The 17,602-nt window shown below is 53.4% G+C and overlaps 1 protein-coding gene across 1 annotated transcript in view; it reads left to right on the top strand.

Annotated features, from left to right (window-relative positions):
• Coro1c (coronin 1C) overlaps window positions 1-16,067 on the top strand; it is a 77,450-nt gene extending 61,383 nt beyond the window's left edge. Inside the window, exons 4-11 of the mRNA XM_076559936.1 lie at window positions 4,674-4,803; window positions 7,038-7,219; window positions 8,308-8,427; window positions 9,306-9,410; window positions 10,046-10,191; window positions 12,040-12,097; window positions 12,979-13,224; window positions 13,974-16,067. Of these exons, the coding sequence (XP_076416051.1) occupies window positions 4,674-4,803; window positions 7,038-7,219; window positions 8,308-8,427; window positions 9,306-9,410; window positions 10,046-10,191; window positions 12,040-12,097; window positions 12,979-13,224; window positions 13,974-14,093 (1,107 nt within the window). The 3' untranslated portion in view covers window positions 14,094-16,067. The remainder of the gene's footprint in view (window positions 1-4,673; window positions 4,804-7,037; window positions 7,220-8,307; window positions 8,428-9,305; window positions 9,411-10,045; window positions 10,192-12,039; window positions 12,098-12,978; window positions 13,225-13,973) is intronic.
• The last annotated feature ends 1,535 nt before the right edge of the window (window positions 16,068-17,602 follow it).

The raw sequence follows: 17,602 nt of genomic DNA, 5'->3' as shown, positions 1-17,602 counted from the left end.
CAGGAGGGAAGAGGTGCGGTCAGGAACCGCCGCAAGTGCCTTGTGCATGGCGGGTCGATGTACATGCTTGTGTTCGATCACTGAAGTGGCTGGCATAGGGGAGGCAGGGACCGCACCCGTCATGTGACATGGAAACTCAGGCTCACATGAGCACGCTTTGTCTGAGGTGTCAGAAGCTGAGGAGGGCAGTGTCCAGGACACAGGCTTTCCAGCTCCAGAGCCATTGTCCCTCCCCATGAGCAGTTTCCTATTAGGGTAATACTGTGCAGAGCCTCAGCTCAGTTGACCTTTCCAGAACCCTCTGTAAGCACAGCCCATGCTCCCTCAGGATAAACAAGGAGTTTGGCTCCCAGCAGCGAAGAGTTTAGTGCTAACATGGCTAATTAGTATCCTAGCCCCAGAGGCCCAGGCCAGAGCGCCAGCTTGTGCGTAAGACTCAGGCATAGAGTGGCACTTATGCTCTTTGTCCCCGGGAAGCAAGACCTTCACTCCACATTGACAGGCCATTACCAGAAGTAGCAGGCACCCTCTGGGCAGAGAGCCAGATAATGACAGCCGTGAGCAGGGCCTGCAGCGCCAGCCAGAGGGTGTGCTGAGTGTGGGAAGACACGCAGCTCTTTCCCACAGTGCACGGCGAGAGCAGTGTTTATTCTCATCAAGGCACTGGTCCCGGTGCCGTTGCATTTTGTTTCCCAGACTTTCCCAGACACTCCTCAGCTGACAGCCTGTGCCATTACCGTCTTGACTAGCTCCTTTCTCTGCCGGCCCTCGGCCAGCCTCTCCAGGGCATTGTTTAGATGCTTTTTAGAAAACTGCTGTGTGCATTTGTGCTGTTTCTTTTGGAACTGGCCACTTGATCTCCTTTGTTCTTCCCGTTCGCCTGCTCCTTTTCATTCTTGGAGGTCATCTCTTCAGCAGCTCCTGGATGGACCAGCTTGTGTGGTACTGGTGACGCTTGCATTTGCAGTCAGCACCTACTTATGGCAGCACAGCACCGGTCACACTGGGCTCTGTGAATGATGTGAGGGACGAACCGATGTTACAGCGTTTCTGCATCATCCTAAATGTCACCATACCCACCCTCCACCATCACCCTGGGTCAGTGCAAACCTCAGGGTCACGTTAGTGGACACCCTCAGTCCAGCTGGAGCCCACTGTGGTGGGCAGTCTACATTTGTAGCATGTTCATGTGATTTGAACTCATCTATCTAGCTCCAGCGACTTCCGTATCCTACCACTTCCGTTTGCTGTCTCTGGTTGTCTGTCCATTGGAAAGCTCAGTTTCCTGTTCAGCCATTGAATCCTAGAGTGGGGCCCATGAAATCATCGGTACCAGACCTGCTTTGTGGTGGCTCCTCAGTAAATGCTGCATGTGTGTGGACCGGGAGTAAAAGGTGCCTGGTCTAGTGCATATCCTGCCTGGTGGAGAGCCATGAGTCTGCCCAAAGTCCAGTGCAGACAGCTTTAAGACTCTGTCATATAACTGACGTTTTGTTTTCATTGTTGACATCTCCTCTCCACTCAAGCAAGAGATGGTGAAGGAGAAGTGGAGAGAGCGAAGGCCCATGCTGAACCTGGCCGCTCCTGTATGCCAGGGTGGAAATGCTAGTGATACCCAGAGCCTGCCATGCATCAGGATTTATGAAGCTCACTGCTGCAGACCCTGGGAATCCCAGCAGGCTGAGGCGAGGGTGCCATCTGGAGCTAGTACATGGTGTGACCACACTTGCAATTACTTAGAAGCTTGGGTCAGATTCATCTTGAAAAAATGAGTACCCTTTGAATAACCAGTTTTCATGTCTGTCTCTGCCAACTTCATGCTTTCATTCAAGTAACAACCATTGTTTCCTGTGTGTTCTGTTAACGGTTCCAATCCTGATTACACTCAGACGACCAGGTTCAACCCAGAGCTGTTTGGCTAATCATAAACCTTTTAGTTTTATTAAAATAAAAATTGTGTATTAGAACGAAAGCACACTGTCCTACTGGAGAGTAAACAGTTGCCCCCACACCCCAAAGGAGCAGACCTGTCTGGCCAGGGAGGGGTGAGGCGAGGCATGCTGTTACCCTGCCTTCTCTGCGGGCCTCAGCTGCCTGCGTAAGCTTGGCTAAGTGGTGGGAGCCGGGGTAGAACATTAGGTGACCTCTAGGCTTGAGCCTCAAGGGGTTGGTTTATTTTCCTGTGATCTCCAGGAGAGGTTATGTTTATGAGTGGAACCAGCTATGACAGTGAGTGAATCACCCACTACATTTGCTCATCTTCCAGGGTGGCAAACTGTTGTTGGCATTTTTGTAAGGCAGCAGCTGAGCTGAACTTCATACACTCACCTACCCCAGCTCTCTCCTGGTGCCACACAACTGAAACCAGACAGTTGTCTGTCCCTAAGGCCACCCTTCCTCACACTTGCTCCACTGCAAATGTAAAGTGTCCCTAAAAGCTCCAGCTTTCCTGAACTGTGCCCTCCAAGTCTTTTCAGGATGGTAAGTTTGCTCCTTTCAGTCTTCACTGTAAATTCGAGGTGGCTGCAGAGATGGCTGGCCAGGAGAGTGCAGGCTGCTCTCAGAGCATCTGGGTTTTGAAAGGATCAGCGCTCCAAACTTCACTCTGATGGAGTAGATGCCCTCTGACAGTGCTCTCCTGGGCTTTAAACCTCCTTCTTCACCTGCTGTCCTGTGGCTCAGGCTTGTGACCTTGGCACTCGGAGGCTCAGGTGGGGAGGATGGTTTGGAATTTGATGCCAGGCTGGGCTACATAGCAAGACTCTAAAACAGGACAGAGCTCCCTCCCTTCCTGTTTTACATCGAGTCTTCTCTCTCTCTCTGCTGCGTCCCTCCTCCTCCTCTACCTGTGACGGTCAGCCAGTGGGTGTGGGTATGTGTGCCTGTGTGTAGTGAAGACACTTTGCCCAGTACTGTTGACCAGGGCAAGAACGCAGGCGCCCTCTTCTGTTGCTGTCCATGTCACCACCTTCTGACTCAGTGTCCTCACTGAGTCAGAGCTCACAGGTGTGTCGGGGCCAAGTGACTGGCCCATGAGCTCTCAGAGTCCTCTTCTCCATGCCCCACCCCGACCAATCCTGGAATTCTAGGCCTGCCCAGTCATGCCTGGCCCAAACTCAAGATTCCCCTGCTGGCTAGCACTCTCACTCACAGGGCCGGCTCCAGCACCCAGAGGGTTGTTTTTTTTTTTGTTTTTTTTTTGTTTTTTTTTAAACGTATATCTTGTTACAATATAATTAATGGGGCCAACAGGATAGCTCAGCAGGTAACGAACGGCACTTGCCATGTGAGCCTAATGATGTGAGTTCAGTCCCTGGAACCCACACAAGGTGGAAGAAAAGAAGCAACTCTAGAAAGGTGTCCTCTGACCTCCACATGCACCATAGCTGGCATGCATGCACGCATGCGTACACACACACAACGGCAGCAGCTGCAAATAAGGTTTCTTTTAAAGATATAGTTTATACAGAATTTGCTCATTTAAAATGTGCAATGCAACCAGGCAGTGATATTGTGCACCTTTTTTTTTTTTTTTTTTTTTCCGAGACGGTTTCTCTGTGTAGCTTTGCGCCTTTCCTGGAACTCGCTCTGTAGACCAGGCTGGCCTCGAACTCACAGAGATCTGCCTGGCTCTGCCTCCTGAGTGCTGGAATTAAAGGCATGCACCACCACCGCCAGGCATATCATGCTCCTTTAATCCCAGCACATTGGAGGCAGAGGCAGGTGGATCTCTGTGAGTTTGAGGCCAGCCTGGTCTACAGAGCAAGTTCCAGGTCAGCCAGGGCTACACAGAGAAACCCTGTCTCAGATGGGGAAGTGTGTGTGTGTGTGGGGGGGGGGGAATCCAATTCAGTGATTTTTCTTTTTTCTTTTTTGGTTTTTCAAGACAGGGTTTCTCTGAGTGCTGGGATTAAAGGTGGTGCCACCAGGCCTGGCTCAGTGATTTTTAATATGTTCATGAATCCATACAGCCACCAACATAGACTTTAGAATAGTTTCACCATTTCAGAAAGGAATGTGAGCCTGGACGTGGTGACCCCCATGACCTTTAGTATATGATAGTTAAACTACACAGTGGGTAGCAGGTGAGCTATGGAGAGAAGAGGACAAAGTGACTGACCCCCCAAAGAAGCACCGAGGAAGCCCTCTGCTGGATGAATGGTGTAAACACAGGCTCTGTGCTTCACACTGGAGTGGTGGAAATACCTCTACCACACTACAGAAAGAAAATCTCACTTGAAGAGAAAAGAGAACAGGATTCAGTCAGAACGAACAACCTGTGCTTCTGAGGACCCCATCGGCTGGCAGGTCCCAAACGAAGAAACACAAGGTTATCATCCTTAGTATAGCCACATCCTTAAAACCATTTGCTTGTTTGTTTTATGTGGATGAGTGTTCTGTCTGCATGTAAGCCTCCATGCCAGAAGAGGGCACCAGACCCCACTATAGATGGCTGTGAGCCACCATGTGGGTGCTGGGAATGGAACCCAGGTCCTCTGGAAGAGCAGCCAGTGCTCTTGACCACTGAGCCATCTCTCCAGACCCATATATGTCCATTTTTTAGACTGTCACTTCCTTGTGCCTTTTACCCCAGTGCCACTGGGTGGCCACAGTGACCTAGTGAAGTGTGACAGGTGGCTTTCAGACCAATAATCTCCTTCCTTCTCCAACAGGTTTGGCAGATCCCAGAAAATGGACTGACCCTTTCCCTGACCGAACCTGTGGTGATTTTAGAAGGTCACTCGAAAAGAGTTGGCATCGTCGCCTGGCATCCGACAGCCCGCAACGTGCTTCTTAGCGCAGGTAGGCGCCAGCGGGCTGGCTCGCCTGTGTGTGGGGGAGTGACAGGTGTGCGTCCACTGAAGCAGAGCACCGAGGAGCGTGGCGGACTGTCTCAGTGTGGGTGGGTTCGTACACTTGGTGTGGTGCCCTGTGGTCTTTCCACACACCTGTCCCTCACTCCTGCTGGCAAAGCCCGGTCTGTCTGCTCAGCCCCAGCTCTGGACACTGGTGCTGCTTCTGACCCTTCAGTTAGTCTACACTGCAGGGAGCCTGGCTCCTTCTGTCTCAGGGTGGAGTGTGGGAGTGTCTAGCCTCATCTCTGCTGGCTTCTTGCCTGATTTCCAGGTCCAGCTTACAGGAATGTTTGCCTTTGCCCAGATTTTAGATTTTTTTTTTCTTCCCCTCCCTCCCTCCCTGCACCCCTGCCTGCCTGCCTCCTTTCCTTCCTTTTTCTAAAGCAATGCATAACTGGATGTGATGGTGCAGAAGTTCAAGGCTAGCCTGCTGGGGAGGTGACTTGTTCAGTAAAGTGCGTCTGCACCTTGTTAGGGAAGCCGGCTGTGGTCAGGTGTGGTGCCAGGGTTTGTGGTCCCAGTGCTGGAGAGGCAGAGGGAAAACAGTCCCCTGGGACAAAACTTTGACAGGCCAGCCTCGCCGGTGGCAAATTCCTGGCCTCTATACAGTGCAGGTGCACATGCACACACACACGGGAATATAGATGGCTGTAGTTAAGCTTTTGGGGTGACAGAAGTAAGCTATTTCTTGGTTATAGGCATTTGTCAGAACCTTCGTTAGGTGTATGTAATGGATATGTATGAATTATACCTTAATCCATACTGGATTATTTTAAAACATGTATTCTTTTGAGTTGGGCAGGTCAGTTTTTAACCAAGGAGATGTTTATTTGTGGTGAGTGAAGTTAAAACTTTAATGCCAGGTACCTACTGAAACCAAAGGCCTCTTCACAGAAGACACTGTAAGGCATCAACCTTTATAGTCATGATTGACCACACCTGAGCCCTTCTGATGATCTAGGGACCAAAGCCAGGGAGAGAGGGGAGAGAGAGAGAGAGAGGGAGAGAGAGAGAGGGGGGGGGAGAGAGAGAGAGAGAGGGAGAGGGAGAGAGAGAGAGGGGGAGAGGGAGAGGGAGAGGGAGAGAGAGGGAGAGAGCGAGTGCCGAGGGGCCACGTGGTGGAAGGGACCTGCTGTCCCCTGGTTACTTGGGACCATGCAGGCGTACCCCGTTTTCCTGTTTGCCTTGTGCAAGCAGAGGAGACTGTCCCTTCAGACTGTGTGAGCACCCTGTGCTGGCCCTCCCCAGAGGTCAGGCTTCCTGGGGAGCCGCTGCAGGAAGGCAGGGCTCTCACCCAGACATCAGCTGCAGCACTTGATATTGTTGTACAGGTTTCAACACGAGGTTCCTGCTCTAGTTCTTGGTTCTCAGGTATCTTCTAAGCACTTAGAGCAGCGGTTCCCAGCCTTCCTAACTCTGCGACCCGTTAACACAGTTCTCATGCTGTGGTGACCCCCCCAACCACAAGACTATTTTCATTGCTACTTCATAACTGTAATTTTGCTACTGTTATGAATCATAAATAAATATTTTGAAGATAGAGGTTTGCCAAAGGGTTTGAGACCCACAGGTTGAGAACCACAGGCTTAGAAGATACTTTCGAAGCAAGGACGGGCCTGACTATCTAGGGGACTGTAGGCCTCTCTGGGGAACAGTTTCTACCTCCACATGTCAGTGTGATTTCACTTTAGCCTTCTCACCATGGACAGATCACTCTGGCCCCACCTCCCCCTTTTAAAGATAAAGATCTCGGTGAGCAATAGCCCAGTCCCATCTCCCTTCCGGTACTGTAATTTACCCTGATTTCACAGACAGGAAGGACCCTGGCTCACAGCGTCACAAACTGAAGTCATGTGCCGCCCAGGTTCTGAGGAGCAGAAGTGATGTCCGTTCTGATTTACCTTTCTGGAAAAGGGTACTTACTTGAAACCCTGGTTCCGTTAGTCCAGCTGACTCGAAACAGCGAGGCTTTGGCTTCCGTGTGGCTCCGTTTAGGTTGACTGGTGGTTTCAGTGTTCCTTTAAAAGTGTTTCTTTACACAAACCCGCCACCCCGGCCTCCTGCTGGGGAGGCCCTTGTCCCCCGCACCTCCCTCCCCGCCTTCTGTCCCGCGGGGCTTGCAGCTTTCTGTGGTAAGCTGTGCGGGCCCTTCTCATCTTGTGGTCGATCTGCTTGGCGCAGGATGCGATAACGCCATTATCATCTGGAACGTGGGCACGGGGGAGGCCCTCATCAACTTGGACGATATGCATTCAGATATGATTTACAACGTGAGCTGGAACCGCAACGGTAGCCTCATTTGTACCGCGTCCAAAGACAAGAAAGTGAGAGTCATCGACCCCAGGAAACAGGAGATCGTGGCGGTGAGTGGCCTCAGCACAGCCCTGGTAGCCGATCAATAACCGGACTCTGCTTCGAGGCCTGCTGCTGTCAGACCTCGGGGCCCTTGTGGCGTGCAGGCACCAGATGAGCAGGGAGGTGACTGCCCAGTCTCTCCTCTCTCCAGTCACTTCAGCCTTGGCTCAGCTCTGTCCCTTCGTGGCAGTTAGAATCCCGCTGTATAACCCTGGCTAGCCTGGAACTCACAGAGATGTGCCAGGCCCTGCCTCCTGAGTGCTGGTACCACGGGTACGGAACAGCTCATGATGCCCTTAGGAGTTTTCAGGTCTGGGTGAGCTCAGACAAACTGTGACCTGTCTGGGGATCTCACTGGTGCTCCCTAGTTGATACCCACGCCATCTCAGAACAGTGTCCAGCTGCCCTGCAGACCTGCAGCAGGCCCTGCCGTCAGCTTAGTGCCCGGCCTCTGCCACCCAGCAGGGCTTCCACAAAGTCACATAGCCTGCCTGAAGGTGTACATGCCAGGGCTGCAGCTGCAGGTGAGAAGTCCAACAAGAGCTCACCTTAGCCGTGTTCTGAGGCTGCCTGAGATGTGGTGATGTTTATCGGCGCCGTCTAGGGCTGGGCAGCAATCATGTCTGGTGCTTACGCACCACAGGGACTTTCCAGCCCTCTGTTTGTCTACCCAGTATCTTCAGGGGTGGCTCCTCAGCCACTCTCATCCACCAGACATTGCTAGGACAGTTTTCCTTGTGTCCTGTGATGTTGGAGACAGCAAGAGACAGGCCACCCTCTTGAGAAACATGTATGGCAGAGCCTTGCATGAGCTTTGTGGCTGCGGCGTGTGGGCTGGGGCAGCAGCAGACTGTGGTAGGAGCGGGGCTCCTCAGTCTGTCTGGGGCTCTGCTTGCTGCTGTGACCAGGTCACTGAGTGTCACTTCCTCCTCATATGGGGGCGGTGGTTAACCATGGCCTTGAGTCCTGCTCAGGGAACATGGAATGGCCTGCTGGGCTTTTGGGCGGGGGACGCTGGCTCCCAGTGTGGGCTTCCCACTCAGCCTTCCCACGTTGCTGTCTGATTGTATCCCATCTGCATCTGCTCCCTCCCCAGGAGAAGGAGAAAGCACACGAGGGAGCCCGGCCCATGCGCGCCATCTTCCTGGCCGACGGCAATGTCTTCACTACTGGCTTTAGCCGCATGAGTGAGCGGCAGTTGGCACTCTGGAACCCGGTAGGCCCCTTCCCAGCTTTCCCTTGTTCTGAGCGGGGCTTTGGGCTGGCAGGGTCTTAGGTTGTTCTCAGTGTGGTCTTGAAGCTATTGCTGCCCTGAGTTAGCAGGAGGCTCTCGTCCTCAGCAGAGCATGGGTGAGTACACCTTAGCCGTGCACTTATGAAGCTCCCGAGGATTCCACCGCCTGCTGGATCTGGGAAGTGAGTTCTGTGTTGTTGAGTTCATGCAGACTGAGCGGTCTGCTTAGGGGAGTGTTCAGAGCTGGATAATCTGTTTACACACCCTCAGCTGCGTGGGTGGAACACTGAGTGTGCGAAGGAAGCCGGCCACAGTGGCAGCAGGGCTGCAGGGTACAGGGTGGCTTCTCTAGTCTTTCGCTTTTCTCTATCTGTGCATCCTTTAGTAAGGAGTGGCTGGACAGATGGCTCGGGCAAGAGCATTTGCTGGCTGCAGCACCTGTGTCCCCTGTGCTCACACCAGTTCCAGGGGCTCTGATGCCCTCTTCTGGCCCCAGCAGGCAACTGCACTCATGCACAGGGGCTCACCACATGGCCCTGGCTGGCCTGGAACTCGCTGTGTGGACCAGGTTGGCCTTTAAAAACAAAAATCTTTTTAGAAAACAGCTGCAAAGGAGAAAGGCTTCTTTGTCTTTATTGTAGAGCCATGCTGTGTGCATTGATTGTGCATGGTCAGACCAACCCGCTTGTCGGAGAGTTGGTCCCTGGTGTCACGTGTGTGAGGATATACCTGTGTTGTTCAGACTCTAGATTCTCTGGGAAAATGGATTCTGTCAAAGAATGTATAACAAGGTTACGAGAATTTGTCTTTTAAACACGTGCCTACGCGTGTCTATATATTGTTTTTGGATTTATTTTCAGAAAAACATGCAGGAACCAATTGCTCTTCATGAGATGGACACTAGCAACGGGGTGCTGCTGCCTTTCTACGACCCAGACACCAGTATCATTTACTTGTGCGGGAAGGTAAGCGGGAGCGGGTGCCTGACGTGACATCAACCCTAGAAGAGGCAGGGCTCATCCTCCAGAGACCTAGAAGCCAGTGTGACTAACGTATTTAAATGTTTCTAACTGAGGTGTGTGCGTGTGCGTGCGCGTGTGCACATGTTCTCTTTCAGACCAGGTTGTAGTCGTTGGTCACACTGGCGTATTTCACTTGTTCTTAGCCCAGCTAGCACTGCCTTGGGTAGCTTACCAAAAAAATAGCTGACCTCTCCAGACGAGATGACCGTGGGGTTTTACACACTTTGATCTTCCTCGGGTTGTCGGTTGTTGCCCTGGCCAGGGAGTGAACACACAAGCAGGCGGTTGTGCTCTCAGCCTCATCCTCTGCTCGCTTGACTTGGAAGCTTATGCTGGGGCAGTTGTGTGGGCCAGTGACATTTTTGCCCTGACCTGCTTTCTAGGCCTAGGAGAGGAGCCTTCGAAAGGACATGCTAGAGGATTCTAAGTAGGAAGGACTTACCTTGGTGGAGACACACATGTTTTCTATTTTAGGCAAATGTCTTTGGAGAGAGCAGTGGTCAGCTACTGAAATTAGACTCCCATGAATTCTGGGGTGGTGTGGGGTACCACCCTTTTAAACAAAATGTTTCTTTTAGGGTGACAGCAGTATCCGCTATTTTGAAATCACGGACGAATCCCCATATGTCCACTACCTCAACACATTCAGCAGCAAGGAGCCTCAGCGAGGGATGGGCTACATGTCTAAGCGGGGACTTGATGTCAACAAATGTGAGATCGCTAGGTAAATAATTGAACCCTAAGTGTCCAGTTGTTCATGACAGAGCAGGCCGACTCCAAGACTACCTTGGGGTGTTTGGAGTTGATTATAGCTTGTAACCTGTCCTTGCTGTGGGCAGTGTTTCCTGGTAGCAGGTGGGTAAGAGCCTTGTGCCTTCATCTCCCAAGTGCTAGAGTTACAGACCTGCACCATCGTGTCTGGCTTCTTTTTTAAAAGTTACATTAAGCTGGGCAGTGGTGGTGCACGCCTTTAATCCCAGTACTTGGGAGGCAGAGTCAAGCGGATCTCTGAGTTTGAGGCCAGCCTGGTCTGCAGAGTAAGTTCAGGACAGCCAGGGCTACACAGAGAAACCCTGTCTCAAAAACAAAAACAAAACTGACCAAAAGAGTAGATGGTTGTAATCTGACCCGAATCCTGTCTTGACCACCTGGTCCCAAATAACCAACTTAGGCTGAATATGAATTATAAATGCTCGGCCAATAGCTCAGGCTTGTTACTAACTAGTTCTTACAACTTAAATTAACCCATTTCTGTTCATCTGTGTATTACCATGTGGCTTGTGGCTTCATCTGTCCTCTAGCACGTCTTGCTTCCTGGGCGGCTGGCTGGTGTCTCCTTCACTGCCTCCTTCTTCCTACCATTCTGAGTTTGGCTTTCCTGCCCAGCTTCTGGCCTGCCAGCTTCTCACTTATTTATTTACTTATTTTCTTAATTCTGTTTGTTTGGTTGGTTGGTTTGGTTTTTCAAAACAGGGTTTCTCTGTGTAGTCCTGACTGTCTTGGAACTCACTCTGTAGACCAGGCTGGATTTGAACTCACAGAGATCTGCCTGCCTCTGCCTCCCAAGTGCTGGGATTAAAGGCGGGCGCTACCACTGCCCGGCCTGTCACCTTTTTATTAGCCAATGAGAGTAATACATACTCGTAGTGTAGAAAAGGATTGTTCCACAGCACATGCAGTTGCTAAAGCTCTGGTCTCTTGGGCGTAAGTTGAGCTTATGTCTCCAGAACCTATGTTTATGCCCTGCGGTGCGTGCGCACCTGTAATCCCAGCAATAGTGAGAAGAAGTGGGAGGACACGGATCCCTGGAAAGAAGCTCCAGAGTCAGCTCAGCTGGCCTGTGTGGCAGTGGCCAGGCCAGTGTGGGGCCTGCCGCACACGAAAGGTAGAAGGCAGGGCCAGCAGCATGCTTAGTGGGTGAAGACGCTCGCCACATGGCCTGCCGGCCCGAGAGTGACCCTGAGAACTGTGAAGTGGAAGAGGGAGCCGGCTCCATGGTTGTCCTCTGCCCTGCACATGTGTGCTGTGCACGCGCACCCACATACTAACACACACAGAAATAATAGTGGACTGTGAAAGTGACAAGTGAAAGGTGCCTGCAGACCAGCACCAGCAGTTGTCCCCTGAGCTCCACACGTGTGCCATGTGTGTAGAAACACAAGACACACACGAGAACCCAAAGAAAAACGTTCCGGTCGTGTGTCACGTGTCCAGTACACGTACTGGCAGAGGACTCAGCACCCAGGGCACAGATGCTGCCTCCCGTGAGTCTGTGCTCTCGTGTCTGGGGACGTGGTGAGTCACCGTGGCCTGGCTATGCCGTCCACCAGCACCTGACACTTGGCATTGCTGCGGCCACCTCTCCCAGGCCTCCCACACCTGCCGTCTGCACTGCGTGGATGCGCTCAGTCTGTTTTCTCCTGTAACAGGAGCACACAGCATGCTTGGGCCTGGGCAGCAGATGCGGTGGTCAGTGACGTGAGGCTGGGATGCCAGGGGGCACCGCAGAGAGTCGTGTGTGAGTGTCACTCACATGTCATTCACTGCAGCTTTGCCTTATCTCTCCTCAAAGGTTCTTCAAGCTCCATGAGAGGAAGTGTGAGCCTATCATCATGACTGTCCCCAGGAAGGTAAGTGTCCGGGGTGAGGGTTTGGTTGTGGGTGCTTTGCCTGCGTGTGTGTCTGCACTGTCTGTGTGCCTGCCTCATGCTTGAGATCCGAAGACGCTGTCAGAGCCCCTGGAACTCCAGGGCCGTGTGGGTGCTGGGAATCAGGCCTAGGTCCACTGCAAGACCACAAATGCCTATAAGCACTGAGCCACCCATCAGTTATGGTTTCTGTTGCTGGGATAAAGCATCGTGACTGTAAACAGCTGGAGGAGAAAGCTTTTATTTACCTTTACAACTCTCCAGTCACACTCCATTGCTGACCTCGGTGTCAGGGTCGGAGCCTGGAGCAGGAATTGGTGCAGTAGCCATGGAGGAGCCCTGCTTGCTGGTCTGTTCTGTGACTGCTCAGTCCGCTTTCTGACAGCACTCAGGACCACCTGCCCAGGGTGGCTCCCCTCACAGTGAGTGTGCCCCCCACATGAACCGTCAGCTGAGAAAATGCACTGTATGTAGACTTGCCCACAGCGCGCTCTGGTGGGGGCGTTTCACAGTTGGGGTTCCCTCTTCCAAAACGACATAAAACTAGTCAGCACACCATCAGTCTCTCCAGCTCCAGGCAGCCAGTTTTTAAGTGACTCGTGTTTCCAAAGAGAGCTCAGATCAGTGTGATGGCGCGTGCCTGTGATCCCCGCTCTCCACACGGTAGGAGAGGGAGTCAAGGGTGAGACAGACAGCTCGTGGTGGAACACTTGCCCTGCACACATGCACACATGCATGCACGCACGCACACACGCACACACGCACACACGCACACGGGACATAGTCCTCAGCACGCAGAAAGACGAGCAGCTCAGGAGAACCCCGCCCCCCGCTCACCGATGCTGCCCAAATGCCTGTTGCAGTCCGACCTCTTCCAAGACGACCTGTACCCTGACACGGCGGGGCCGGAGGCGGCGCTGGAGGCAGAGGAGTGGTTCGAGGGGAAGAACGCCGACCCGGTCCTCATCTCCCTGAAGCACGGCTACATTCCCGGCAAGAACAGGGATCTCAAGGTGGTCAAGAAGAACATCCTGGACAGCAAGCCGGCCGCAAACAAGAAGGGCGATCTCATCAGTGCTCCCAAGAAGACCACAGACACGGCCAGTGTGGTAAGGAGTGTGTGCTGGGGCTGGGCTTGGCCTGTGTCCCCTGGAAAGCTCCCTGGTCCAGGCAGTGCCCGGGGACTGGTGACTCTGGTCTGCTCGGCTAGCCAGCACTGGCTTGGAAATGCCTGCTGCGCTCGCTGTCTTGAGAGTGGACAGGATCCCTGCGGGGTTTTCCTAAGTGCCTTTCCCTGGTAAAGCATCATGGGAGTTCAGGTCACAGGGAGTGTTGCAGGCGAAGGCAAGAGTGTGTGTGGGTGTCAGCGGTGTGGTGCCTGTGGGGCTAGCAGTAAGGATGACCTTGACTAGAGCCATGGGGGTTGGGGGCAGCCCGGCCTACCACCAGAGGGCACTGCCACCACAGCAAAGGACAGGCGTCTGTCCAGGACGCGGACCAGAGTGCCTGCAGCACTGGTGGGTTAGTGCTCTGGGCCCTGACAGGAAGCCAGCACCAGGATTGGAGCCATAAGGTTCCCACTGAGTACGCGGGGTGGGGGTGGGGGTGGGGGTGTCGGGACTGACAGGCAGAGGGGTGAGTGGGCTGTGGGCTGTAGGTGCTCTGGTCTGGAGGCTTTGTGCACCCAGGTGTGCAGGGGGGGACTGGGAGCCAGGCTGAGGCTGTCCCAGGAAGTCCTGCTGTCCTGGTGGGGTCGGGGTTTGCTGTCCCAGAGGAAATGCCGGGCTGAGGGTCCCCTCTGCACGGTTAGACTTTGTTGATGCTCCCGGTCACCACCTTTTTCTGTTTGTTTTCTTAGCAAAACGAAGCCAAGTTGGATGAGATTTTAAAAGAGATCAAATCCATAAAAGACACAATCTGCAGTCAAGACGAGCGCATTTCCAAGTTAGAGCAGCAGCTGGCCAAGATGGTGGCCTGAGGCCCGGCCCCTCCGCAGACGGCGGCTGCTCGTTGGCTCCTCCGAGGGAGGGCGGACGGGGAGGCACTGCCATTGGAGACATTCCATTTCAGATCTGTCCGCCAGCGATAGGCCACATTCCAGCAGGAACGCAACTCCTCTCCCAGATTGGCGAAAAATGAAAGCTGAGCTTTTATCAGGAAGCTGGCGGGTGTTTGACAGGCCCAGGGACTTGTTGAACTTGACTACATTAAAACGCCAGGTGTTCTGAATTTTAGAAACAAACCCACCCGACCCAGTGTCCCGCCCTCACACCTTTTGATGAGTGGGGCCGGTGCCACCTTCGCTCTGTGTATTTCTTCCTTTTGAATGTTGCCAAAACCAAAAGTAGCTTTTGTTCTTTGTATTTTGCTACTTTGCAGTATTTGTGTGGTTGGTTCTTTTGGGTTCTCTTCCTCCTTAATTTGAAAGGGACAGCACTGTGTGTGTTTATAAACTCAAGGAAGATGGGATGATTATTTTGTATAGTCTCACAGGAACAATCGGTGTGGCCACACGGTGCTGGCTTACTCACAGCACAAGTCTGGTCATCTAATGACTGCCCAGCAGGACGACTTGAGGACCCACACGCCACCCTCCATTCCCCTGAGTCTGCGATCAAACAGCTCTCACCCCCCTCTCTCCCCCTAGGAGTGGGTGGTTGTTCAGATGGATTTAGCGCCTTGATGCGTCACGTGATTATAATCTAACCCAAACTAGCACACGTTTCTGCAGTTTTGTTCCACGCAGACTCTGTCGCGTCCATCCCCTCCAGCATTTTGGTTCGGTTCTGGTCCATATTGGACAAGGGCACCCAAGACCAGGGGATGCACAGGTGTTGAGTGTTCTTGTCCATCGAAGCAGCTCACCTGGCCTCTGGGCATGGTGTGGGGCTTGAACCCAGGAGCTGTGAGCAGAGCCTCTGCCTGGCGGTCCTCTGCTCCTCTCTCTGCTGCCTCCTCTTCCCAGGCGCCTAGCCAGTCCTATCTGTCTACTGCCTGTCAGGCCTAATCAGTCCACAGGATGTGACCTGAGGGCTCTGGAACATTGAGGCTGAGGGAAGAGTCCAGAAAAAAGGAGAAAGGGGGTGTGGAGACAGGCTGTAGCTCCCCATGCACAGGCACGGTCCACTGTGCCACACAAATCAGGCTGCTGTTCCCCGGCGTTGACCATGGCTGTGTGTGGCACAGCAGTTCCCTGGACCTGCGGAAGACAGGCTGAACCGTCCCTGCCTCCCAGGGCGGCTGGAGCTCAGCTCCATTTCACACCCTTGTGTTGATGTTTGTGAAGGCAGACGACCAGATAGCGTCCTAGGGATGGTGGAAGGCAGGCCTTGGCATGTGTTCGTGCTGGTGTGGGCACAGTGCTGGATGCAGGCAGATCCACAGGGTATCAGGACGGGCAGAGCGTGGTGGTAGCTGCCTGGAGTGTGGACTGACTGGGCACTGTGATAGGAAAAGGCTCTCAGCCACCCACACAGGCTTGCTCGCTCCACAGCTCCAGGGCATCTGAACCTTTGTGGTTTGTGTGTGTGTCCTGTGTTTTTAATGTCGAAGTGGATGATGGGATGTAAAGAAAACATTAGTGACTTGCAGACACACCGACACTGTGTACCAGTGTGTTCTGCTGGGGGCCTTTGTTTCGAGATTCAGAAATGCTCTGGAGTCTGGTCGGATTAATTACGTAGCAGTTGTTGGCGCTGGTGATGAAGCGCCAGAGGGAAGGTGGTTCAGAGAGAGGAAGGAACGAGGAGAAGCCGGGGACCACAGTGTGTGCCAGGCTCAGAGTCGGCGCCTGGCCCCTCGTGGTGGGTTCCTTTTCCCTGTTTTGTCGCCGTCTTCTTAAGCCGTGACACCAGAGGGCAGTGAACTGCTCCCAGGTCCGCTCTTATAGAGTGGCCCTAGCGCTCTGTCAAACACTCGCTTCCATTTTCAAAGATAAAAGACCTTGATTACACCCGTGTGCTGTGTTTCTTCCCCGCCTCCATCGTCTCTGAGGCAGCCGCACCTCTGCTGGACACAGGTGTGCTGTGCGGGCGGGCGGGCGGCAGTGCTCTGAGAGTGAGGACGGGGGGCGGGGGCGGGGGGCTCAGAGGCTGGAGCTGTGTCCAGATCCTCCAGACCTGCCTGGCAGATCTGCCTCCAACCTCGGTGGCCAGTGTGACCTGAAGCCAAGCTCATCTTCTCCCAGTTTCTTCCCTGGTTTGGGGAAAGGATGGTAATCCCATGTGCTTTGGAGTAGAGAAACAACCTGACTACTGGGCCTCTTGCAGGGACACCACAGCCAGATTGTGGGGGGGGGGAGCTGCTCCCTAGATTTTTGAGACGGGTTGTCATGTAGCCCAGGCTGACCTCAACTCTCTCTGCCTCCACCTTCCAATGCCTGGGGTCACAGGTGTGCTGTACCATGCACGCCTGGTTCATGTGGTGCTGAGGTTCCAACGAGGGGCTTTGTGTATGTTCAACAAGCACTCCACCTACGGAGCCACATCCTGGCTTCTGTTTGTTTAATTGTTTAAGACAACATCTCTGCACCAGGAGGAGTGGGACATACCTATAATCACAGCCCTCAGAGCCGAAGCAGGGCCATCCTGGTCTACATAGTGAGTTCCAGGACAGCTAGGGCTACAGAGAGAGACCTTGTCTCAAAAAGAAGAAAGACAGGGTCTCAGGTACCCCAGGCTATCTTTGAGCTTTGCTGAGTGCTAGATAGCCCTGAGCCTCTTGCCTCTGTAGCATGAGTAACTGGGTTGCACACTCAGCCCCCCTCCCCCCCAGAAGGGGGGGAGATTTCAAAGCAGGGTTTTCAGTAGAAGGGAACTATGCCTGCGCACTGTGTTCCAGCAGGTTCTCGGTGTCTTCACCGCACCTTCCGACTTCTCCTTTTCTATTACTCCATCCCCGATGACATTTCAGTATTTGCAGGGAAGAAACCCCCTGTTTACCTTTTCTTGGTGCTTATGATGTGACGGGCAAGTGACAGGAAGCTGTCCTCCCCCCAGCCCTTCCTCCTAAGCAGCGGGATCAGCAGCTGGTTCTTGCACCCGCGGGGAGAGGGGGGAGTTGGCAGACCTCTCCCCGAGGACCCTGGCTGCATGGGGAGGCCTAGTGGTCTGTTTCCAACTGGCCTGTGGTCTGGTTTGGGCCACCTTGATCCTTTGCCAGGAGACCTGGCAGTTGTGTGTCCCTCGCTCGCCCGCCGACGGCCAGCCAGACGTCGTCTGGACAGAACTTACTTTTTAGGGCTACTTCCCCACTGTAGTTAGTGCTCTGTATCCAGAAAAGCTTGCTGCTGGGTCTTCAGCTGTTAACTCTAAGCGGCCCTTCTTCCTTCCAGCATAGTCAGGAATCCTGAAGTTGTCACTGGCTCGTGGACATGAGTCTTGGTCAATGGCAGTTTTCATTTGGTGGGGCGGGAGGGGGGGGGCATATTTGTTGCTCGGGTTAGACTGCGCCCTCTAAAGAACACTGGAAAGGTGAGTCCTCTACCCC

The sequence above is a fragment of the Peromyscus maniculatus genome, chromosome 23 (genome assembly GCF_049852395.1).
Source record: "Peromyscus maniculatus bairdii isolate BWxNUB_F1_BW_parent chromosome 23, HU_Pman_BW_mat_3.1, whole genome shotgun sequence".
Taxonomy (NCBI): domain Eukaryota; kingdom Metazoa; phylum Chordata; class Mammalia; order Rodentia; family Cricetidae; genus Peromyscus; species Peromyscus maniculatus.
This window is presented reverse-complemented; position numbering and strand designations above follow the sequence as displayed.